Source organism: Danio rerio, chromosome 12, assembly GCF_049306965.1.
Source record: "Danio rerio strain Tuebingen ecotype United States chromosome 12, GRCz12tu, whole genome shotgun sequence".
NCBI classification, from domain to species: Eukaryota; Metazoa; Chordata; class Actinopteri; order Cypriniformes; family Danionidae; genus Danio; species Danio rerio.
Genome location: NC_133187.1, coordinates 25,582,321 through 25,608,808, shown reverse-complemented (window position 1 = coordinate 25,608,808; position 26,488 = coordinate 25,582,321). Strand labels below are relative to the sequence as shown.

Genomic DNA, 26,488 nt, shown 5'->3' with positions numbered 1-26,488 from the left:
TTTCTCTCTTATTTTTCTGTCGCCACTCTTGTTGATGTGGCAATAGTTGGAAAGACAACCTATGTATAATTGAGCTGTTTTTCCATTTCCTTTTTTTAATCACGCCAAACAGTTCTAGGAACATTCCGGCACGGCTCCAGTTGTATTTCCACATTAACCAGGAACAGAATAGCATGAATACTGTTCTCAGCAAGGAATTATAGGTACGGTTAGATAACCACGCCGAGCTGTGCTGCCGGAGTATGTGTGATGTTACCTGTCACCTGAGTGTGTGTGTGTGTGCGTGTGTGAACAGATGTCATCTGTTGGCTGGCGTCCAATTTCTCCATAGCTGGCTAAGTGCAAGTGTGCCATGTATTTATATTTTGTAATTCAACCATTTTGTAATTTATATTTTGTAATTTTAGAAAAAAGGAGTCCCTAATGCTAAGTTCAGACTGCATAATTTTAGCCGCGATTTTGACTCGCCGACAGGTTTTAAGAAATCGCAAACAAATGTCTCAGATCACAGTCAAATCGGTGATCTCACAAATCAGTGATTTCCCACTTCGTTGCCAGTCTAAAATTGTTTCCTGTCTGGTACTGTCCTATCCTCTCAATAAAAGGCAAAAAGACCAAAAATAAATCTAAAAAAATTCATAAATAAAACAAATAGACACAAGTATGCTGATCACTGTAAAATAGACACACACACCACCCTTGCCACAATGCTAAAGTTTTTAAAAACCCAATGCTCCCGTGAAAACCAAACAAAAACATTCATAAACCTTGAGGAAAAACACTTTGGTGGAGATACAGTTTAAAAAACCGAAGAAGTCCCACATAAATCACTGTAAATTTTCATTTATTACCAACTTTGAAGGGGTAAAATAATTTTCTGTTAAACACAAACAAAAGTTATTTTGAAGCTTGTTGGAAATCGGTTGCTACTGACATCCATAGTAGAAATAAAAAAATTCAATGGCTACCAGTTTCCAACACTGCTCAAATTATCTTTCTTTGTGAAAAGAAACTTTACGAGTGAAGCGTGAGTAAATGATAACAGAATTTCCATTTTTGGGTGAACAGTCTCTAAGCTGCAGGCACACCAATGTTTGAACATGAAATATTTTGTTCAGTGCTGCGAAAAGGGGCAGGATATATCAAGATGATTATATATTGATAAAGCGAGTAATTGCTCCATATTTTAATTATATCGTCTCAAGCAATCACATGATGCGATTTTGCAGGTCAGACTTCACAAAGCTTTAGGTCCCCAAGAAATCAAAACTAACCGTATGATTTTGTTAGCTCACATTGCTAGTTGTGTTTGTGAACAATTCATCTGAGCATGTCATTAGGAAGAAAAAATGTTTGCCCTTCTAATCTTTAATTAAAATCTGTAAATGCCCTACCTGTTTTATTTTCAGTTAAATTGTCAGTTTATGTACATCTTAGAAAATTGGCGTGGCTTATTTGCATATTTGCATCACCTGAAACGATTTGACCAACAGAAGATAAAAACATAACTTCCTTGCACAGAGAGAGAAAAAACAAATCAGTGTTGCATTATTTAGTTTTTTCCAACCTCTTTTGCAGCACTGTACGGCAGAACATCACATGCTCAAACTCTAATGTGACCGCAACTTTACAATGCACCTGCTAAGTCACATGCTAAATGACATAACAGGTTATTTCCATATGCCATCTTTTATTTTATAAAGATCCTACAGCAAAAATACTGGCATAAATCCAAAGAGAGAAAGGCACATGAAACCCTACACCAGCCCCCATGCACTAGAGAATTACGATCAATGCATGCAAAGATTTAAAATGGCTTTTATTATTATAAATAGCAGTAAAAACACAAAAACAAGCAGTAAAGAAGCAGACTAAATCAAAAACAGAGAATCATGCAGGTTAAAAACAGTGAATTAAACATGCTAATAATCCAGAACCCTTTCCCACAACGATGACTGCACACATTCATGATGACCAAATGGTTACTACTACTAGGATAAACATTTACATAGTAAGTTTTTTTAGCATTTAATTTTTTATTATTATTACTTTTCAAACATGACCAGCAATTACAAAGTCTATTTAAAATAAATGTAAATATTATGGCTTTCACTGACAGGCCGAGCAAATTAGTGCTGAGTTTCATACAACCAATAAATAAGTAATAATCGTATTAATCATTAAATTCAAAAATAATTAGTAAATAAGTGACCCCATGCACACCACAAGAACATGCAAAGAAAATAACAGAACATAAAAAAGATACAAGGAGAGAAAATAAAAGCACACACCCTTCTCTGTTTAGAGTTACTCAACTGGATAAAGACCAGCTCTAAGCTAAATAATAAACTCTTCTGAACTATTCAACAAATGCAAACAAAACAATTGAATCACACAGCCAGTTAAATGATATATTAGCTCTACATTTCCCAGAGGCTGATAATACAAGATGCTATTTAACCTAACAACAGCTGTCGAACACACATGGTATAATTAGACATGTAATATCAGGCAATGTATTGTGACCCATGACCTTTATGGTCAAGTGAGACAGTTCAAGGTTCAGAGGTTACCTTCTTCTTGAAGCTCTGCTCCACCTCCCATAGCTGGGCATGTCTTTCAGACACAGCAACCTTCACCACATCCTGTTTTTTATTTATCCTGTTCCTCCAGTCTTCCTCTCCACTCTTCTTCAGCAGAGCCAGCCTGGAACAGACACAAACATATCAGTTTGTCTTAATCATAAAATGTGCTAGCAAGGCAGTCTTTTTAAAAGCATGCATTTTAACCGATCCTATAAATAAAACTGATGCCAGTAAGCCCCACAAACCACTATGCTCATGAAATGGACCTCCATTTAAAATGTATACAATTTCCTGAATAAATTCCATATTTAAAGTTGTATTTTTGGGAACTTCCCCAAGCCAATCTCAAACATCAGCATCAAAGGTGTTCAATGCATTTTTTTACTGTTTCTTTCATAGTCAAAGAATGTGTGGCTGAACTGTCTGTATGGAAATACAAAAGCAATGCATTTTGCAAGTCAAGTTAGTGAGGCAATTTTAACTGTTTATTTTAACATTTTACATTTTTTTTCCACAAACATTTTTTGTGAATCCAGTAACATTCTAATGTGCTAGATTTCAGCTTGGGCGGGTTAGACAGATACTCCCACTAGCCACTTTGGCTGGTTGGAAATAATTTCTAAACTGTAGTTTTCTTAAAAGCAGCGTTCGACAATAAAGATGGCCCAATATGCATGCAAATGTAATATTACAATCGAGAAGCAGCACAATTGACAAAAATAACTTTGCGTGAACAAAAGAAAACGGGGGAATAGCGAGGATGATCGCTTGCGTGCACAGGTGATGCACACGACTCAAAATGCGTGTGTTCCCATTTATTTGAGCAAAGCAACCATGCCTAGATGAAACACAACTGGTGCGATCGGTTCTCCTTAAAATAGACTGGAAAAAAAACGATGATCGTGCACACATAGTCCTGCTGCTTTCAAGAGCTCAATATTTAAAAAAAAAAAAAATATATATCCTTTTGTAAGCTGCAGCGGTCACTGCTTTAGTTTTAATTATTCTTTGAACAGATTATTAACAGGCCTAACATTAACCGTGTACGCATGATCATCCTTTCATCATCACTCATGTTATGTTTTTTTTTTACCCGCTTTCTTTTGCTTACAATTATTTTTGTTAATATAATTTAATTCTCTCTTTTTTATAAGAACATTGCTTTAATATGAGATTAACTCCCCATTTATGTGTAGCTAACGTGTAATCTGGGACCTTTAGCCAGGACAGATTACTGTGCATATTTTAGATCCATGACAATAGTTCTTTTTTAAATGTAATTTAAAAAAAAAAGAAAAATTGTTGAATTTTTGGACAAGGAGGCTAAAGACCATAGCCTTTAGCGTCTGTTGCTAGAGCACCTTTAGAGGTCAGAGGAGTGAAGTTTATCTGCACAGCACCTACTAGCCGGCCTCCGTCACACTCACTCCCCTAAACCTCCCTCCCATCCGGGTCACGGCACCAATTTAAACCCCAACGGTCCTACGCCACCCAACCTGATCCAAGCTGGGATCAAACCGGTGACCTTCCGCATGGGAGTTGGTTGATCTACCAAAGAGGCTAAAGACCATGGCCTCTAGTGTCTGTCGCAAGAGCACCTTTAGAGGTCAGAGAAGTGGGGTTTACCTGCACAGCACCTACTAGCTGCCCTCAATTACATATACAGCTATAATTTGCTTGCTTTTACACATTAAAAATTTGTGGCTAAAAAATAAAAAAAATTTTGGTGTGGTCAGAGATAAATTTATTAATTCCTAAATTTTGTGCCCTGAAAATTCAAGTGAAATAAAAACTGATTGCAATGCGACAACCCATTCGCTCATGCACATTGAGCAAGCTAATACACAACACACACAAAAAGTGAAACAAACGAGGAGGCTTGTGGACATAACACAAAATCTAAATCAAGTAATTGTAGCGTGTCAAAGTCAAATTTATGCACATGAAATAGATTTTCCCAACAACAAAAGTGTGGCTAGTGAAAAAGGCGAGCGGCAAGTAATGTTGGGAATCTACTAGACACAGAAGTTGGTGATCAAAAGTAATTGTTAAGCCCTGATCGTGACTAATGAACAAAATATACATTTGTATTTGCATAAAATATGTGCGTGTACAGTACATATTTATTAAGTATATACTGTATAAATCCACATGAATACAACATACACTGATAATTTTAAATACATTTTTACATACAATTTATTATACATAAATATTTTATATATAAATAAACATTTAGTATACATGTACATATACAGTTGAAGTCAGAATTATTAGCCCCCCTGAATTATTAGCACCCCTGTTTAATCTTTTCCCCAATTTCTATTTAATGGAGGGAAGATTGTTTCAGCATATTTCTAAGTATAATATTTTTTAAAACCTATTTCTAATAACTGATTTATTTTATCTTTGCCATGATGACAGTAAAAAATATTTTACTAGATATTTTTCAAGACACTTCTATACAGCTTAAAGTAAGATTTAAAGGCTTAACTGGGTTAATAAGGTGAACTAGTCAGGTTAGGGTAATTAGGCAAGTTATTGTATAATGATGGTTTGTTCTATAGACTACCGAAAAAAAATTAGCTTAAAGGGGCTAATAATTTTGTCCCAAAAATGATTTAAAAAAAAACTGCTTTTATTCTAGCAGAAATAAAACAAATAAGACTTTTTCCAGAAGAAAAAATATTATCAGACATACTGTGAAAATGTCCTTGCTCTGTTAAACATCATTTGGGAAATATTTAAAAAAGAAAAAAAAATCAAAAGGGTGCAAATAATTCTGACTTCAACTGTACATGGATGTGTGTATTTATAGAAATATACACAGAACCCACACAAAATATTATGTAAACAATGTTTTTATTTTGCATTTGGTTAATCGTTTAACGTCATTATTGACTTGTGCTTTGAATAAGTTTAAAAATAAGCTACTAGTAAATCTTACACAAATGAAAAAAGTAATTAACTTTTGATTGGGACTGTACAACTTAACACAACAAAAATATGTGAACAATATGTGCACTGCACACACACACACACACACACGCACGCACACGCACACGCGCACACACACACACAAAATAATAAGCATTAACAGTTATGCATATATCATCCTAATTCTCACATATTTGCACACACATGCACAACTGTCATTACTAATCAATTTAATCAGCTTGCGTCAGCTTGCTTCCTATGGCAACAGGCAGCGGTCTATCAGTTACACAATACTTTGATCTCTAACCAGATACATCCATACAGCTCTGAAGAACCTACAATACAGAGTAACACTACACTAGAATTTGTGACATTTTCTAATATCCGTCCGTCATTATCTGCGTGTTTACTTTTAAACTACAACACAAGAATGCAGGATGAGGACGTAACAGCAACATCACTGACCTAGTTCAAAGTCAAACTCTTTAATAAAACAACTTTGTGAAATATTATGCTACTAAAAGGAGATGCTCAAAGCGTTTAACCTATGTGTAAAATTTAAGAACAATGCAATCGACACATTCAAAAAGACACAAACATACTTTCCCCAAATAGAGTCATAATTGAACATCCACAAATAAAAATATAAGCGAGCCTCTATTACGCATTTCAGGAACCTCAGCTTTCTTGTCCTTGTCAGACATACTTTAACAATTGCAAAACAACATGCAATAACTCTAAATCAAACTAATTGTTAAATCAAACTAATAATTGTTAGTCATACTATGAAAAAATGCTATATTTTTGAAAGCCACTGTCTGTAACATCCTTCTGAATATCTTTTGTGTTCAAAAGATGATGAAAAAAATTAAACCAGTTTAGAACAAGTGGATGGCGAGTAAATTATCACAATTTTACACAACGATAAGTTTCAATACACTGTAAACTACAGGACTTTTATCCATTGAAAACAAAACTACAACAACAACTTTCAGAGAAATGATATCAGCAACTTCACCTCTCTTTGATGGACATCTGTCTGGCAGACATGACGTCCGAGAGCTCGTCTCCGTCTTCTGTTTTGAAGTCGCTCTCCTGCTCTTCCTCTCTGGTGTGGTCCTCATGGAGAGAATGGCTCTGTAATGCAGATACAGCAGCGGCAGTGTGTACAGGAAGATCTGTTGAACACAGACACAGGAAAGGGTTTAGAGCAGCTTCAGTGATACAATCAATAACAGCTCAGCGTCAGGCGGAGTCACCGCAGACCAACACTCTGACACGCGTTTAGTTCTGTCAAAACTGTGATGAATGCATGCGAACTGCTGCACAGGAAATGAGTGTCAGTTTCTAAGCATAAAAGGAGGCTTTGTTGATCATCCTGTGACAGTGTGGCTTACACAGACATCTTTCTGTCTTTTCAGAGAGAGGAGAGTTTAAAAATCAGCAGCCTGCATGACAGACCCAAAACAGGAAGACGGAGTAGAAGTAACTCGCATCACATCCTATACACACCTCTCTTTTTGTAAAGTCACAGAGATATCAGTAGACGGCACATGTGCAGCAGACACTGCGGGAAGCCATCATAACACGCTCACTGACAAAACAAACAGCACATGATGGGGATGAATTGTAAATGAGAGAAGGAGCTTCAATGTGACAAAGTATATTTTGATGCCGTTATAAATTTGGACATTATTAGTGAGGATTTGTGAAAGTAAGTTAGTTTACAGCAAGTTATTTAGGTCAGAGACAAAAATAATCACTTTTTTCCTTTAAAGTAAAAAATTCCAAGGGTATAGTTATATTTGCACATATTTATTGATCATACTAAAACAATGTGTAATTCCACACAAGTCATCTCAACTTTTTTGTTTACATTGTGTTTTAAAGATAAAAAAAATGACAGTTTTAATTGTCTTTATTTATTTATTTATTTATTTATTTATTTATTTATTTATTGTTTTAAACTTATCATTAAACCGATAAACTTACATTATCATTAATTTATTAGCTAATATATCAAATTGTGTAATAAGTCTTATAATAATAATAATAATAATAATAACAATAATAATAATAATAATAATAATAACTGTTCTCTGGTAAATGTGATCTTTGTATTACAAGTATTCACATTTCTTTTTCGCTCTGTAGTATAAATCATTAACAATGATATCAGATACATTCAACACATTTAGCAAACATCCAGCAACAGCTGGGACCTGACCTCTATGCCAGGGGTCTTTCTGCCCTATTTAGGGGCTCATCTTACCAAAAGCGAGGCGAGACTAAATTAAAAACCAAAGTAAGTAGATGTTTTAATCTATATATACATCTTCCTGTACATAGTTTTTTTTTCATATGTATTCTAAAAGAGAGAATACATAATCTGTATATACATTTGCACAAAGTCCAGTCCAGTACATGTACAGGAATGATATTGTGCCTTACATTTATTACAGCACAATTGCACCATTGCAGTTTTAAATGCACAGTTATCAGCACAACAAACGAAACAAAACATTGTTTCGCAGCAAAAGCACATAAAGCCTGTTCTCAAGCTACAGCAATCGGGAACTATTGCTATTATTTACTGCTATTTGCATAATGCAGGACTTAAATTAAAAGATTTTATTGTGGCTGTATGCTTTTCATCCAAACAAGATGCGTAAAAGATATGCCTGATCTTATCCCACAGGCACATATAGGGAAATAGATGCTGAAGAATTAGGACAACTAATTTAGAAGCTCTTCTTACCAAAAGCTAGACAAGACTAACCTAAAAACAAAAATAAGTAGATGTTTTGATCTACTGTATGTATACACCTTCCTGTACATATATTTCTTTTGAAATGTGTTCTTACAGAGATAATATATGAAAGTGCTACTCGCAAATTAGTGGTTTAGATCAGAGATGCCTAAACTAGGTTGACCCATGGTAACCTTTGATTTATGAGATTGAAAAAGGGAGAATGATTGGTATGGTTTAGAGTAAACATGGACTTGTATAAGATTTCGACGGTATAAAAATACCACGGTTTTATGGTATTGTTCTTACCGCTCTAAAATATGTTTTTTTTTTTTTTAATGTTTGTGTAAAAAAAACAAAATTTTTCCTCCTTTGAACACAATATATTTTATTTTAAGAAACATTTAAAATATTTTGAAACAGTAACCATGTCAGGCTAAATAATTCAAATGAATCATTGACTTCAGTCTTCATTAGTTTAAAAAAAAAACAGATTTCATTTCAATTCAAAAAGGAAATCTTTAGATATCTTTTCTGTTGGAGATACTGTTACAACAAAACAAAACAAAAAAACATAAATAAAAATCTTACATATACCTTAGGAACGCTATAGCAGAAAATTTTGGTGATTTTAAAAACGTGACTTTTCCAAACCGCAGTATACCTTGAAAACGGTTATCCCATGCCTAGTTTAGAGAGTCAATTCAAATTTAATGTAACCATTTATTTTTGCATTTTATTGTTGAGCCAAAAAAAATTAATTAACTGAAATGAAATATTTAAATTTCAATGCTGTAGTTTAGTTTAAGTTTTTCTTACACTCACCTGTCTGATAAAGGACAATGCAAATTCTGCTTGACTAGTGTATTTTGCATTGAACTTCACTGTGTTATAAATGTGATTGTTTATGTTATATTATGTTATATTTTAAGTTATAATTTAAAAATTATACTGCACTAGTAGCTAACATAATTCAAAGCAATGTTTTCTACTTGTTTTTAAATCTTATGAAATAAATTAGGTAATGACCCATGGCAACTTTAATGTAAAATAGTTTGGTATACTTATCTTCGGCCCATGACTCTCAATGATATTTGGTTTTTGGCCCTTCATACAAAGTTTGGACACCCCTTTTTCAGACTAATTAAAAGATTAAATGTTTAAAAGCAAATTCTATAATTTACTCAAATTATAGTTTTTGTACTACTAATATCAATAATATTCCTTTTTCTTTTTCTCAAACACCACTATAATCATTATTTTTTATTAATAATACATATTTATTATTATTATTATTATTAGCATTATTATTATTATTATTATTGTGACCATTATTAAATAAGTTCAATAGTACAACACCTATATTTCTTTATTAATCTCTTTATTTTTTATCTGAATGGATAGACTAATTTAGCAATGTTGTGTTTACTGTACACTGTAAAGTGTCTTGAATTGGTTCTTCCTGTATTTTAAACAAAAATTATACGTTTTAATGACCGATCACATTTCTCAAGACCAGCAGGTATAGCATACTCCCCCCCCCCCCTTACTATGTTGTAAGGGGTTGTTTAAAATACAAACAAACACACTGATGTTCCTCTACCTGTTGTGTGCTCTCCATCTGTTTGTGAAAGGTCTTGAGAGGTCACCGCCACAGCCTTACTGTCCCAGTCTCTGGCCGGCTGAGCATGCGGTGTCCGTTTCACGCTGTCTGGGGAGGGAAGCTTCCTCTTCCCAGTGCTCAACAGCAGCCTTCCCCCTTCAGCCAGACTCTGATGTGTCTGGATGTCATGGGCAGGCTGAGGGTGATGCTGTGGAGAAACGGTCTGCTCATAATATGCAGGCCCAGATACATTTGGCATGGTCAGATGGATGTCGCCCGCATGTTCAGTGGAAACAGTGGAGGATCTCATGGCTGAGTTGGAGCTGGGTGCAAAACGAGCTCCACCTGCAGGCTGAAACTATGACAAAAGAGAAGGATGGAGAACAGGCGGAGATAGAAAGTGAAGAAGGAAAAGGTGTGAGAATGAGCATTTTGAGAAAGAGGAAGATCATGATGGGATAGGATGAGAAAAAAAAAAAAAAGAGTCAGCGTGGACAGAAGACTAAACATTCACCAAGATTTCATGAGCACAAACACACACATACACACACTTTGATCATGCTGAGTAATCAGTGTGTGACTTCCTGGGGCTCAAAGACAAGCGTCAGAATAACAAAATCATTCACAAAGCCATGCCCATTATACACTGAAGCGTTCCCAACATGACCTCAGAAACAGACACAGTGAATCACAGACACGGTCGATACAACTATACTGTGTCAGCAGGGCTTTGGGCAGAGCTCTGGGACACATTCAGAACAAGAGCATTGACTTCCAAATGAAGTCCATTCAGCAAAATGATGGTAATTGCAGTGACGCATTTCTGCTGTTGTCTCAAAACCACTTAAAAAAATAAACATCCCATTTATTCTTTAGGGAATTAACTAATCATGAACCACCTTCATTGACATTAGCAGAACCATAAGACTTTCCCTGGAGAAACTGCTTGGTCACATTATACATGCGATGTGGTTATTTTAAGAGTATATTATTATTTAAGAGAAAGGATACTAAGCAAAAGTAACGAATCAAACATTTCGTTTTACATAAGAAATAATAAACCAAAAGTGTATATGTACAGATAAAGTCAAAATTATTAGCCCCCGTTAGATTTTTTTTTCTTTTTTAAATATTTCCCAAATCATGTTTAACAGAGTAAGGAAATTATCACAGTATGTCTTATAATATTTTTTCTACATCTGAAAGTCCAATTTGCTTCATTTCGACTAGAATAAAATCAGTTTTTAATTTTTTTAAAAACATTTTAAGGTCAAAATATTAGCCCCTTTAAGCATTTTTTTTGATAGTTTACAGAAACACCCATCGTTATACAATGACTTGCCTAATTACCTTAACTTGCCTAATTAATCTAGTTAAGCCTTTAAAAGTCACTTAAAAGAAGATAAAATAAATCAGTTGTTAGAGATGAGTTAATAAAACTATTAACCCTGTTAAACAGAAATTGGGGGAAAAAATAAACAGTAGGGCTAATAATTCTGACTTCGACTGTATGTAAAAAATATTTAATGTTATATTAAAAATGTATTTAGTTAACTTATTCACTTACTAAAATAGATTATAATTTTCACTGAGTTTAAAACGAAAAGAAATAAACATTGAAAATCAACAAAATCTGCAAAAATTTACAAAACTGAACTTGAACAAAATTTAGGTGAAAACAGAACAAAGAAAAAACATTTTTACAACAAAAGATGTCTGATTATTCATAAGTGTGCACACAATAAAAAGCGCAATCAGTGACAAGTTGCTTTTACTTAATAGTTTCAAGTTATGCATTTTTTTTTAAAGTTGATGTAACTTAATTTTTAGAGCTATGCACAGTTCATTTACTCAATTTTAAGGCAATGAATTTACTCACCTTTTTAAAAAGTCAACTAATTGCTTTAAGTGAGTTAGCCGTTGCTTAATAAAAGTAAAGTCAACAAATTAATTTTACAGTGTAAGTGCACAACTGCTCCATATGCAACACTTTTTTAGGTTAATTTGTTTGTATAATATCCGTATTGACCTTATTCTAAAATATGCGCACCTGTTTTTGAGATTGTTTTAGAAGTTCAGATTCAGTCGCTTATGGGAGAAATGACTAGGAATTCTAAACGGCAGAAAACGGTCAAACTTGCTTAAACAAATGTTAATGCATGACTATATAGACCAAGTAGAATAATGTAATAGGAAAATGTCAGTTTGCAACATCAAGCACCGTAACGAGCTGTTTTTAATGTCTAAAAATGAATGTCAGTGAATGAGACTGGAAGTCTCAAGCCAAAAAGATTCAAATGGCTGCACCCGCTCGTACGCTGAAAATAAGATGAATAGTATTGACCTAAACTGTTAAAATGTTGCAATTTCAGACTGATTTTCACAAGTTTCAAAGCCTACTTCAAATTTATGCAAGTCACATGCTAATTCAATCTGTTTTCTCACTGAAGTGCACCAGTTTATAGTTTAAGACACATTTCCATTATTAAAATGTATGCAAGCTTCTGTTTCCAGCTGATCCATTTATACATTTGCACACAGTACAGTCCAGTACAAATACAGGAATGATATTGTGTTTTACATGTATTACAGCACAATATTATTCCAGTTTTAATTGTACAGTTATCAGCACAATAAACAAAACACTGTTCCACTGCAAAAGCACAACGAAACAGCAAAGCTTGTACTCAAGCTACAGCAATCAAGTACTACTGTATATTTGCATAAGGCAGCACTTAAATCCAAGCCTTAACAGATTTCATTGTGGCTGTATGCCTTTCATCTAAACAAAATGCCAAAAAATGCCTTTATCCTACAGGCACAAATATATGCTGAAGCATTAGGACGACTGTTTCTAAAACGGGGAATGATGGTTTTACTGCAGGCAGAGAGTAAAACCTCAGGACCTATAAGAAATCCTCACATGTTCCAGATCACTGAGACCCATTGAGAACTCAGATTCCTCATCGAACATCTCAGAACCAGAACCATCCTGCATCAGAGACAAACCCCTTTAAAAGCTCAGTCATTTGTGTGTGTGTGTGTGTGTGTGTGTGTGTGTGTGTGTGTGTGTTTTAGTGCAGAAAAATAAAATATCCCAATATCAGATTTTTCCAAATAAATTAATAAAAATATTTTATTTATTTTTACCTGTTAAACATTTTTGGAGAAGTTAATAATAATGATATTATTACTATTGTTATTACTATAACATTGGAATATAAAGTAAAGATTAATAAATATCAGACTCTCTTATGAGTTTGGGTGCTAATCAAATTTGAGGTGCTAAACAATTTTCAAAATTAATAAAAAAAAAAAAGTAAACCTACTTTTATCTACAGAAATTTTGTGACTATGTTCTTAAAACAGTAGTTTTACAGTAGTTTAAAAGTTACTTTTAAAAAAAGAAATCTTAATAAATAAACAAATACACTTTTAATAATGGTAAATTTTCAAGTTTATATTACATCCTAAATACTTGCATTCTTTTTAATTGTCCCACAGAAAATATTTTTTTATAAAAATTATACATTTTTTGAAGGATTTGCATTTAAAAAATACTTGATGTTTTAACAATAACAGATGCATTTAATAACTTTTTATATTTTATCTAACAAAAAATGCATTCGTTAGGCTACTTTACAACTTTATTGCTTATTTTAATCAGTTCTCTTTAATATTTTCAGTGATTAATCAACCAAAAGTATGCACACACTCAAACCCTACACACTCATGTGCTTGACTGATAATAATTCAAGACTTCAAAAAATTTACTAAACAAATACAATTATCACTATTGCATAATTAAATATGGTTAAAAAAAGTTAAAGATATGATGTGTACCTGTTCGACTTCTCCTAGTGTGATTGGTTGAGTCTGATAGCGTGCGTTACTCCTCCGTGCACGTGTGTCTCCTCTGGCCCTAGAGCCATGGCTGGACGGCTGGGCAAGGCGGTTAAAAAGTGCCATCTTTTCTGCTAGAGTGAGTGTGGAAAGGTCTGGCTCCTCGTGTCCGCCTTCCCCCGGAGAAGCGTGGCGAGCTCGATCTGTCTCCGTTGCCTCCTGAGCCAGACGAACCTCTCTGGCCTGCTCTCTCACCATGGAGCTTTGCTGAGACGAAGCCTGCAAGCTGTAGGACACACACACAAAATCACTTGTAGGACTGGGTGACTCCATGTACTAGATATAAATCAAAACAATAGTAAAGAAATTACAGTTTTATCATGTTAGATTGAACACGCATGCAAGTCTCAACTATACAAGCAAACAAAATTCATATTACAATAAGAATAGTGTAAAAATATAACCATATTTTGGGATGTGCAGTTTATTTCAGTCCATTTATCCACACAAATGAATAAATGTTTGTGTTATGATTTTTATAAATAATGTTCAAAGGTTAGCCAAAACTGTTAGCCTGTGAATATATATATATATATATATATATATATATATATATATATATATATATATATATATATATATATATATATATATATATATATATATATATTATATACACACACACACACATACACATACACATACAGTTGAAGTCAGAATTCTTAGCCCCCCTTTGAATTGTTTTTTTTCTTTTTTAAATATTTGTTTAACAGAGCAAGGAAATTTTCACAGTATGTCTGATAATATTTTTTTCTTCTGGAGAAAGTCTTTTTTGTTTTATTTCGGCTAGAATAAAAGCAGTTTTAAAAAATTTTAATCACCATTTTAAGGACAAAATTACTAGCCCCTTTAAGCAATTTTTTTTTCATTAGTCTACAAAAAAAAAAAAACATCGTTATAAAATAACTTGCCTAATTACCCTAACCTGCCTGGTTAACCTAATTAACCTAGTAAAGCCTTTAAATGTCCCTTTAAGCTGTATAGAAGTGTCTTGAAAAAATATCTAGTCAAATATTATTTACTGTCGTAATGGCAAAGATAAAATAAATCAGTTATTAGAGACGAGTTATTAAAACTATTATGTTTAGAAATGTGTTGAACAAATCTTCTTTCTGTTAAACAGAAATCGGGGAAAAGAAATAAACAGGGGGGCTAATAATTCTGACTTCTGAATAATTCTATATATACAATAGTTGCAATGATGAATTTCTAATAATTTTGCCTTTGACTGTATGCCTTCATTTTAAGCTTATAGCAGCATGTACAGACAAACTATTTATGCAATTTATATATAAACAATTTTATTAAATGAGGGAAAAAATGCAATTCAGTAATGTAAAAGAGATTCATATGGAGTCAATCTAGGGCCAAATATACTTGGAAAATAAAAGAAAGTTTTGCAAACAAAGTATTGAGTAAAATATCAAATGCAAATGCCAAAGCCAAAATTTATTTTTAATTTAAAAATAAATAAAATAAAAAAATTAAGCAGTGCATAAAAATCTATATATTTGCATCATTGTTTATAGGTTGCCTTCACAAATTCAACCGTGAGTTTTTACATGCTGTTTGCACCTAACATTTCTGTGTTTCACTTTGTGGCCATGATTTGACAAGGGGGCGGAGTCAAAACGTGGGCATTTATGGGCAGCCTTTTAAAATATTTTTTTTATTGGAAATGCAAAATCCAAATACAACAAAATGGCATTCAACTTTACAATTTATGTATCACACATAGAAGGCTCAACACCAAATGATATTAAAAAAATACAAAAAGTGAAAATTACAAAAATCTTTTTAAACTAAAATAAAATTTAGAACAAAAAAAAAAAAGAGAAAGAAATCAACATAAAGCTGTCATTTGCTTAAATGGAGGCAAGTCCGGGTCTGCCGTAAATCCCCAAGTTCCCTTTGACTACGCCCCCTTGTCAAATCAGAGCCACAAAGTGAAAGGCACAGAAACGTGAAGTGCAAAAAGAAAACAGCATTGCAAACTCACTGCTGACTAAAGAGCAAATCAAAATAAGCATTGCAATTGACTGGATGGGTTTTGTAAAGGCAATGTTAGAAAAATGTTTTGCAAATATATGTAGTTTTTTTATTGCAAATATTTTAGCTTTTTTTTGCAATTTTTTTGCAGTTTTTTTTTGTTTTGTTGCAAATTTCACTTTTATTTCTTAAAACTTATTTTTCCTTTGCAGTTTATTTTATTTGATAGCAAAAAAAAAAAAAATCAGATTTTTGAAGATTTGAGTTTGTTTATTTTTTGCTTGCAAAACTCTTTCATTTTGCAGGTATATATGACCCTAGATTGACTCTATAAACCCAGACCCAGTTTTGGTAAACCGTTTCTATTTTGTGACTTTATAAAACATTACTGACATTTTGCAAAGTAATATAAGTTAAAATATACTACTAGTTAAACTGTTCAACATATACTGTAGCTCAGGATCAGTTCGATTCTACTTAAGCACCACAAGAGGGTGCTGCTTGTTAATTTTTTTACCTTGCAAAATAATCCTCAATCTTTAAAAGGATAATTTCCTTAACTTCCTCAAAATTTCTTCTTTAGTTTTTTTTTTTTTTTGCTAAAGAAGCAAAACATTTGGAACCCCTTAAGGGTAAGTAATGACTAGTAAATTCTCATTTTAGGTGACCGGCCCCTTTAATATAAACACTACTAATCAAAGGGTTGAGCTAACTCAATCAAGCAGGTGAAATGGTGAGTGCACATTTTTCTTGACGTAAGATATATTTACATGTGAACACGCAATGCATGCTCAGTGACAGACATTAGTATTGATAAGAGTGATCATGCCTGTATTTCACATATATGTGCTCATGTGAGTGTTTATGTTTGTCCTGGGTACCTGTGTTTGGTCACAGAGGTGCTGACTAGAGTGGGACTAGGAACGCGCGTTATAGAGGTTTGTAAAGTCACGGACTGTGACAAATGGCCAGGGGCACTTTAAACCACACAGAGGAGGAGGCAAAGAAACAGAGACAAAGGGAAAAAACTGAAGAAAACAGATCAAAACTACATACAGTACACCATATGAAGGAAAAGGAAGAGAAAGACAATTAGGAGGAACACAGCATTAAAGGATTAGTTCACGCAAAACTAAAAGTAAATAATAACTCACCCCCGTGTTGTTACAAACTCTTGAGACCACAAATTCAGATGATTAAGATACAAAGCTCCCTCATCCTTCATAGACAGCAATAATTCCAAATCATTCAATATCCAGAAAGATACCAAAAAATAAATCCTCAAACAGACCAAATGCTTTTAGTAGATCAATCTGAATATTATCATTATTATTACTTTGTGAGTGTGTGTGTATGTGTGAAAAAATTGATTTTGTAGCTTCCTAATATTCCAGCTGACACAAGGACCGTTTTTACAATGTTGTTTGTACTTTGAGTCAGGGCCAGCGCTGTCTATTCAGAATGAGAGAGCTCTCAGATTTCATCTAAAATATCTCAATTTTCAATGTTCTGAAGATGAAGGAATGTCCCGGTGGTTTGAAAAGACAATAGAGTGAGTAATTATTGACAGAATTTTCATTTTTGGGTGAACTATCCCTTTAACAAGAGCACACCTATTCCAACGTTCCTAACATTTGCTTTTTATAAAATGCTTATACTGTATACCATTCCTAAATTTGAGGTCAGTTTAATTATATGAAGTAATACCAAGAGAACATTAAAGTGATTTAAAGTTATAGTAAATATAAATATTTTTACATATATTTTATTTTTAAAAATTCTATTTTAAATTAATGCTGCTCTTTTTAACACACAAATATAATTTAGAAAAAACAATGAGCACATTAAGCAGTATAACTGTTAGCCTTACTGATATAAGAAATGTTTCTTGCCATCAGTTAAGTAAAACTGTAATAAAACTGATTGTTTTTATTTAAAATAATAATAATAATAATAATAATAATAATAATAATAATAATAATAATAATAATAAAAAATTGTCAAATAAATTAAAATACAATAAACATCTTACCAACCCCAAATTTCTGAATGGTTGTTTTAATATTTTAGAAATCTTTTAGAAATCTTTTAAATGTTTATGTAATTCAAGGCAAGTTTACGTACATAGCACACTTCGTACACTATAGTAGAGCTGCACAATACATCATTTCAGCATCGATATCGCAATGTGATCGTTGTCAATAGTCACATCACGAGTATACGTAATGTTGAGTCTGGATTGCAGTTTATCATTTTGCAAGTGTTTTTGAGGCCTGTGACTGTGTGAGAGTTTTAAAAGGATTCAGGTATAAGAAATTGCACCGTTTGTAACTTTGAAAAATGAATAGCGATTTACATTATTGAATTGTTTGGTCACACTTTATGATAAGGTTTCATTATTAGTTAGTATTAACTAAGGTGAAATAATTATGAACAGTGCTTATACAGCATTTATTAATCATAGTTTAACATTTACTAATGTATTAGCAACATCCAAATTCATGCTTGTTAGCATTAATTCACCATGAGTTAACATGAAAAAACAATGAACAACAGTGTTTTCAATAACTAACGCTAATTAAATGAACAAATAGTGTCATAAATGTATTGTTTATTGTTTGTTTATATATGCATTAACTAACATTAACTAATACAACATTATTGTAAACTTTTACAACTTGTTTATAAAACGAAGACTCTGCCATTTTACATTTAATTATTCAATTACTGCATACCTTGGAAAACAACAAGACACCGTTTATTTAATTTGTATCTTTTTCTCTATTAGATTTATCTACGCTTCTAGATTGTTTATTATATTTTATGCACTCCCCTACAGAATCATCCAAGTCACCCTAAAAAATTATCTAGTGTAATTGTATTCATAACTAATACAGTATGTATTGCAGAATAAAAAAATATTGCAAGATTTTTCCAATATCGTGCAGCCCTAATTCAAAGTGCTTTGCATAAACAGGAATAAAAGAAACAAGTATAAGAAAATGAAAACAACAAGGTATGAAAATGATTAAAATGGATTAAAAAGTATTAAAAATAGGTTTTAATGGAATGAGAAAGCAAAGAAAAGACATAATAGTTCATATTAGTTCAACATGTCGACTGTAAATGTTGAATAGGTCAAACTGTAACCATGTTTTTGCAAAAAAAATAAAAAAGGCCTCTCTTGAACTATTGAACGGGTCGCATGGGTCACACAAACTTACGTAGCAGCAATAACTACTTCCTCTGTGGTGACTGGCTGAGTGCGGGATCGATCTTGACCTCTCCTCAATCTCCGCTCAACAGCAGGATTACGACTCCATGTCTTTAAAACGGAACCATCTGAAGTCTTTTCAAGCTCCTAAGAAACAGTAAAACGTCATATGTAAAAATCTCTACACTGTGACATACTATAATAATAATAATAAAACTGTTAAGATAGAAATTCTAGAAATGTTTTCCCTTTTCAGTCACACTCACTAAATTGTTTTTTGGTCACATTTTTCACATTTTCAGATGTCACTTTTGAGGAATTTAGAAATATGCATGATATGATAATTGCAGAGTTACGGACTGAGGTGTGTCCTCTTTGCGCACCTCTTGGAATGCAAAATTGTATAAACACGTAGCACCACAGACAGGATTCATTTGAAAACCAAAACATCTAAGCGTAGGCAAAGCTGGTAGTCATCAACAGCATGTTCTGAACGAACCCAAAGGCTATTTTTTAAACAACTGACACCAAAAGAAAATGTAAAATAGCACTGAATCCATCCTTCATGGATAAGCCTGTCCCAGAACGCACTAGGACAAGCTCAAAGATATATTTCATTTTCATTCAGATGGCAGGATGACAAAATTGCATATTTTTTACAGCACAAAAATCATCAGAAGACTGGTGGCATCTCATTTAAACTGCAGCATTTCACCAAACATTGATGTCTTTTGAATTTGTTAGCATAAACTATAAGCTGTAGTTGCTTTGTATATATGGTTTGTGTAAAGGGGTAATATTTATTTCAAATAGACAAGTTTATACTAATGGAGGATGTTTCAATAAAGGCCACCTTAAAAGGATGATGGCCAGGATGCTCTCTATGAAGAAAGGAAAAAACAAGGGAAGCAGCTCACTTTGGATCAGACACATTGAAGCAGCACATACCCTGAAGAGGGAACGCTTGGCAGCTACGCTCAGCTTTGCTCTCTCATCTAGTTTCTCTTCATCCACTGGAAAAACACAAAAAGAATAGAAGAAAAAGAATGAGTCAGAAGCCTTTTCATATATTTTTTGAAACTCCATGACTTTCAGAGGACAGCACAATGCTAAACACATAGCAGAAAGATTATGCAAGCAGATTTTTGCTTCTATGCTATGATTCAGGTTTAACTTATAAAAGCCACAATAGTGCAAAATCCATTGTTGCATATTGCACGGTGTGTGTTTTACACATTTAGCATGAATGATGGTGCATAAAGTCTTATAATTTAAGCTAAACCATTTGCTCACAAAACAATTAAGGATTTACGCAAAAATATCAAGGATATAGTTTAAACTTTGCAGAATATGAATAAAAAGTCACTTTTTATTAAAAGATAAAGGCAGCACATTAAGATACAGTAATACACTAATGTTTAAATATTTGATGAAAATGACAATAAAGACATTAATAATGCTGCAAAAGACTTTAACAAATGATATTCCTTCAAAGAATCCTTACATTTACCATGGTTTTCCAAAAAGAAATGAAACAGCAGAACCATTTAAACACTAATAAATAGGGCCGGACAGAATCTGGTGAGGTTTTTTTTTTTTTTTTTTTTTTTGCTGTTTTTAGAATTTTTGTAAAAAAATCTGTAGATTTATGCGGAATGATTTCGGGAGTAACATAACTAAAAACTTAATACATGAAATAAAAAAATAACATCACATTTTTAACTTTTCTTTAATGTTAACATTGCAAACCAAATTAGCTCCACTTATTTAGTAAACAAAGCAAGTCTCTCATAGAATAAAGAGCATTTGGATTCCGGAAAGTATTCATAGCGCTTCACTTTTTTTTTACATTTTTTATGTTACAGCCTTATTCCAAAATGGATTTAATTAATTTTTTTTTCTTAAAATTCTACACACAATACCCCATAATGACCATGTGAGAAAAATTTTTTTTTTGAAATGCAAATTTTTTAAAAATAAAAAACTTTTAAAAAATCACAAGTATTCACAGCCTTTGCTCAATCCGTTGTTGATGCACCTTTGGCAGCAATTACAGCCTCAGGTCTTTTTGAATATGATGCCACAAGCTTGGCAAACCTGTCTTTGGGAATTTTTACCAATTCTTCTTTGCAGTACCTCTCAAGCTCTATGGATGGGAAATGACAGTGTACACCCATTTTTAGATCTCTCCAGAGATGTTCAATAGGATTTAGGTCTGGGCTGTAGCTGGGCCACCCAAGGACATTCACAGAATTGATGTAAAGCCGCTTCATAAAAATTTTGGCTGTGTGCTTTGGGTCATTGTCCTGCTGTAAGATGAAGCGTTGTCCCAGTCTGAGGTCAAGAGCACTCTGAAGCAGGTTTTCATTTAGGATGTCTCCGTACATTGCTGCATTCATCTTTCCCTCTATCCTGACTAGTCTTCCAGTTCCTACTGCTGAAAAACATCCCCACAGCATGATGGGGATGCTGAAAGATCTCAAGAATGATCAGTGGAAACAGAATGTACCTGAGCTTAATTTAGAGCTTCACAGCAAAGGCTGTGAATACTTATGTACATGAGAAATTTCAGGTTTTTTATTTTTAATAAATTTGCAACCATTAAAAAAAGAAACACTTTCACATTGTCATTATGGGGTATTGTATGTCGAATTCTGAGGAAATAAATAAATTTAATCAATTTTTTAATAAGGCTGTGACAAAAAAATGTGGAAAAAGTGAAGCGTTATGAACACTTTCCGGATGCACTGTATGTTTACTACAAGACAGAAAATAATACTTTACAAACTGTATTCTAAATAAATCATGTGAACGTTTTCATATCAGTCAATAATATTACTAAAATTAATTTAAAAACTGAATTAATATAAATTTAAGTAAATAAATAGATTCAATGATGGGCTCAAAATCTGTGATAATCTGCAAATTTCTGCATGCACAGATTCCATGTGGGCCTACTTATAACTAAAGTTTCTTATGCTGTAGAAAAGTTTGCTAAAAAGTCACCAAAAAATGTTATTTATTTAAAAATAAAATATTACAACTGTAAATGTTGTATTAAACTTTAATAGCATTAATGTTTCTCAAATAAATCAAATAAAGGCAACATTACCAATCTATTTTAAACTGTATTTTATGTTTGTTTCAGTAAAAACGAAAACACTGCATAGTGAGCTGACAATGCTTACACATGCAGCAAAGATAGAAACGCAAAGCAATACTAGTTTTACCAGAGATCCAGAGGCTCCAAAAAAGTAGGTCTGTTGCTCTCTGGAGTATTCATGGGTACTCAGCCAAACTGCACAGTCAACTGCTTCAGTTTACACTCACAGAGCCATGTTTTTAAAGAGCTTTTGTAAGTTAAACCTCTTTCCGGTTTAGACTTAAATTAACAATACCATATAATATGCAAAATCATGCCTGTTTATGCTACTGTAACTTATGTAATGTTACAGTGTCATCCTGCCCCTTTACATGCTTATAATGTTCAGCTATTAAGTCACACTAGCAAGCTTTATTTGCGGTCTATTTTAAAATGTTATAATAGAAAGTTATGCTACATTAAACTTGGAAGTGATAAGACATCTTGTAGCGCGTGCATAAAAAATTGAGACTTACCCTCAGGGCTTGATGGTTCAGAGCTTAGATGAGACCTAAAAAGACCACAAAAAAGGTCTAAAGTTTAGAGTTTAAAAAACAGATCATTTTCCTTAATAAAAAATATTCAATATTTGGTCAACCAGCCGATTTGAAAATAAAAAAAAGATAAATAAATTAGCAATAATGAGCAGACAAATGCAGCAGAATGAGGAAAATAAAGCAACTATGGTGAGAAGGCGGAGAAAACACAGAAAATCAGCACTGCTTAATCCACAGCGTTAGACAGAATTATAGATTTCACCACATGCCACAAAACAGAGGACGAAAAAACAAAACAAAAGAACCTTTCATGAAAATCACTGACCAAACTTTTGGATTAGAATCCACTGCACATGAAAACATTACACAGTGTGTAAAATGGCAAGACAGCATTACATAAGGAGCAAAATATTAACTAATCAGTGCACTGCAGTGCAGTTAGAACTACAGTAGTGCTAGTTTTTCTTCCAGTCAAAGTGCTCTAGGTTATCATCAAGTCAAAACATTATTCATCATTAAGTTAAAACATTATTTATTAGGCTAAATCAAGTGTGTTTTTTAATTTGCACTCCAGTAACGTGCATGAATCTCATGTACACTCGTGAGGCCTACCGGTCCGACTGCTCACGCTCGGTTGATGTGATTGGCTGTGTTCTAAACCTCTCAGATGTCTTTCTACTTTCAGTGGGACATATATATCGCAAAGGGCGACGAGATGACCGATCTCTGACTCGCATGCTTCTCCAGGGTACATCTGTAACTGCAGGCAGCTCTTCTGCCCTATTATGCCACAAAGTACGACTGAGCGAGGAAGAATGGCAAGTAGGCATGAAAGAAAAAGCAAACTTCTAATGCAGGGGAAACTTTTCATATACTGTAGCATCTTTATAGTAGGTTAAATAAAAGACAGACAACAAGAATGGTTAAGGATTATTCCCTTTTAGCATAAACATACACAATCATCTCTAGAAAGACAAGGTTGACAAAGTAGGATAAGACGTAAAACAGACAGAAGTGGTTAATTATTATGGACAAAGTGTGCACTAGACAAGCTGAGCAGCACAATAGCTGAAGGAAAAGAGCAGTGCAATCTACTGGTCAACTCTGAGTAAGTGACTCTTGTTAGATTACAGTTTTCTCTTTCGTTTCACTCTCCAAACAGCTATTAGATGAGTATTTGATTAACTGCATGTTAATCGTCATGTTAGACAGGTTAGTAGTCTATGGATGATGATAATGTACCACCACCTACAGTTCGGCTTTCCGGGGACTTGCAACACTTTGCAGGTATGTGTGGCGGAGATGGGCTACTGAAACCCTGGCATCATGGGACAGGTGATCACCATTTGGCACTTTTTCTTGTTGGACAGCCTCTCTGATCGGCTCCTGGATGGGGAGAACAGTTTTTTGTGTATTTCCAGTATCCATGGGTTTAGATGAATTTGTATTTGGTCTTGCACTGGAGGTCTGGATTGGGGCGCAGCAGCTAGCATCAGGCCTTCTATGAGCTTCTCGAGCTCTTGCCTGCAAAGACTCTGCAGCCTGAAGTCGAGACACGTGCTCTGTATAAACTTCCCGTCTTGCCCAACTTCCATGCCACCCTCTGGGGTCATTTGCAGCACCCTCGCTGCTCCTGTGCCCAGCAATAGCTGAGCTTACCTCCCTGTTGTCACCACTTCCAGAGCATGAATCGTCTGTGTTCCGTTCCTTCCTTCGAATCTCAGAAGGTAAAACTGCCTTTCTGCTCCGCAGAAGACCTTCAGTCCTCGCAACATGTTTTCCCTCCATTTCTTCAACCACCTCCTGAATCTCTTGCTTATTCCTGGAAGTGGATTCGCTGCCCATGGAGAAGTAACTCTGGCAACCCATATCATGGCGTTCCTCTTTTTCAGAACGGGTCAGTTGCTGCTGTTTGACAGGACCATCTAGGAGGCTCCGTGAGTGAGGGTAATAACGAGGATATGACTGGTTGTAAGCATGTTCCTCTGTTGTTTGACCCCTGTGAAATGGCTCATCGCGGGCCAGTCGCTCTCTAACTCTGATTCTTCAGAAGGAGAGAAAAGGGTTGGTTACTTAGAATTAAATGGAGTTCAATAGTCACCGGCTCTGAAAACAAATAATTAAACAACTAAACAAATAAAGAAAAACAACAGAACTTTTATTTTATGGGCCTGGATGTAAAATTGGCAGCAAAAAATTCCGATCCAATCCAAAACAACCCTTAAGCCACAGAACTAGTTGAAGCATCTCAGTATGGTTTGTGCTTTTTAGAGTGGTTAAAAAAGCAATGTTGACAGTGTTTGGAATAAAAAACACCGACACCATTACTGTGCCCTAAAGTTGATGTTTTCAGTGGTTGAAATAATGAGAACCACATGAAAATGGTTGTGCTCACTGTAACAAAATCATGAAGCAAAACACAGGAACGCTGATATTTGAAACAACTTTATAAAGTCTCAAAATAGGAGTTACAGTCAAAACATTAAGCAAATATCCTTTTATTGGATTAGGGTTTTTTTGACCACCAATTGATGCCTAAAATATAATTGCTCCATTCCTAAAATAAAAAGGGCAGATATATTATAATTAGCCATTTATGTTGTGCGAGGGGAAAAAAAAAAGTGTAAAAACAAAGTAAACTTGTTAAATAATTATGTTAATCTTAAGTTTAAGAATATTTTATGTACATAGTAACAAAGCTAAATTAACTAATTAAACAATAACATGGAAAATATATAATCTGTATTAAATGAAATATTTTCTAAATGTTTTTTTTTCTTTTTTAACTCTGATTTTTTTGTACATACGCAGCCTTTCCAGATGGAGTTTAGCAACATTTTCACAAACAAACTGCCTAAAAATACAACTGATGCTGCTTTGTGTTTTCTAAATCAGTTTCTCCCCATGTATCTTCCTATAAATGTGTAGCTATGGGTATCCTAACACCCAGCTAATTTCACACTACACAGCGTTTCATTGCATGCTGTGTGTGAGAGGTTTGCTGATAAACTAGCTTAGTTTGTGATGACTGGATCTTTAGGTTTAGGTCAGCAAAATCAATGCTCTCTGCAGGGAGAGGCAAAAGACCATCTCATCCAAATCCTTTTGCAGTTAGTGCACTACCAGTGAAGTAAATCACATTAAATCACATAGAAAACATCCCATAATGCCTCTAAGAGAAGTTTGTTTAACGCAGGGTTACAGAACTCTGTTTTTGTTTAACTCTTCCTTTTGCACACATTCCCCCACAGTAAAGCTTGATTCTTCAAAAACAACCATTCAGTCATGCCCTATTTATGTCTAACATGACGGATGTTTGCTTTCCTATCATGTTCAGTTCAATCCCACACTTATCTGACAACTAAAAGCCATTTTTCTTGACCCAAGCTCGTTTTATTCCATCTATTCACTCACTCTTGGATTTCACATATGGTAATGTGCACTCTGTGGTGCTCCATTGGACCCCTGTTTAGGTGAAACCAAGATATACACTCTAGTTGTTGAGTCGTGATCTATTTGTAACCTCATTTAAGTGAAGGACATTTTCAAGTGAAAACTAGAAAGTGCAAGTGATAAAATGTGGCCAAATATTTTGTTTGTTCAAAAAAATGTAGGTAGATGGGTGGATAGGTGGAGTCAGACATGGGCACAGTGGCTACAAATATACAGACAGATATAAAGACAAATGAACAGATAGACAAACAGACACTGTAGACAAACAAATCAAAAGAGGCAGCCAATGTAAATAGATAAAATGGACAGAGAGACATACACTGTGGATAGATGTATACATAGATTGATGGATGGATGGATGTATACATACTGTAGATAGATGGATACATAATGTAAGCACACCTAATTAAACTATT

General features: G+C 33.9%; 1 protein-coding gene across 51 annotated transcripts in view; it reads right to left on the bottom strand.

The window, feature by feature from the left end:
- The window catches only part of svila (supervillin a), a 123,987-nt gene that overhangs the window by 35,669 nt on the left and 61,830 nt on the right, over positions 1-26,488 (bottom strand). For 12 of the 51 annotated variants that reach the window (XR_012387474.1, NM_001035261.2, XM_073917338.1 and 9 more), the window contains 7 exon segments: positions 22,599-22,633; positions 19,929-19,993; positions 18,991-19,127; positions 13,718-14,003; positions 9,875-10,232; positions 6,541-6,700; positions 2,574-2,706 (listed from right to left, as the gene is read on the bottom strand). Coding sequence is in view for 41 of the 51 variants with exons in the window: in NM_001035261.2 (NP_001030338.2) it covers positions 2,574-2,706; positions 6,541-6,700; positions 9,875-10,232; positions 13,718-14,003; positions 18,991-19,127; positions 19,929-19,993; positions 22,599-22,633 (1,174 nt within the window). In the remaining 10 variants the exon portion in view is untranslated. 51 annotated transcript variants of the gene reach the window in all.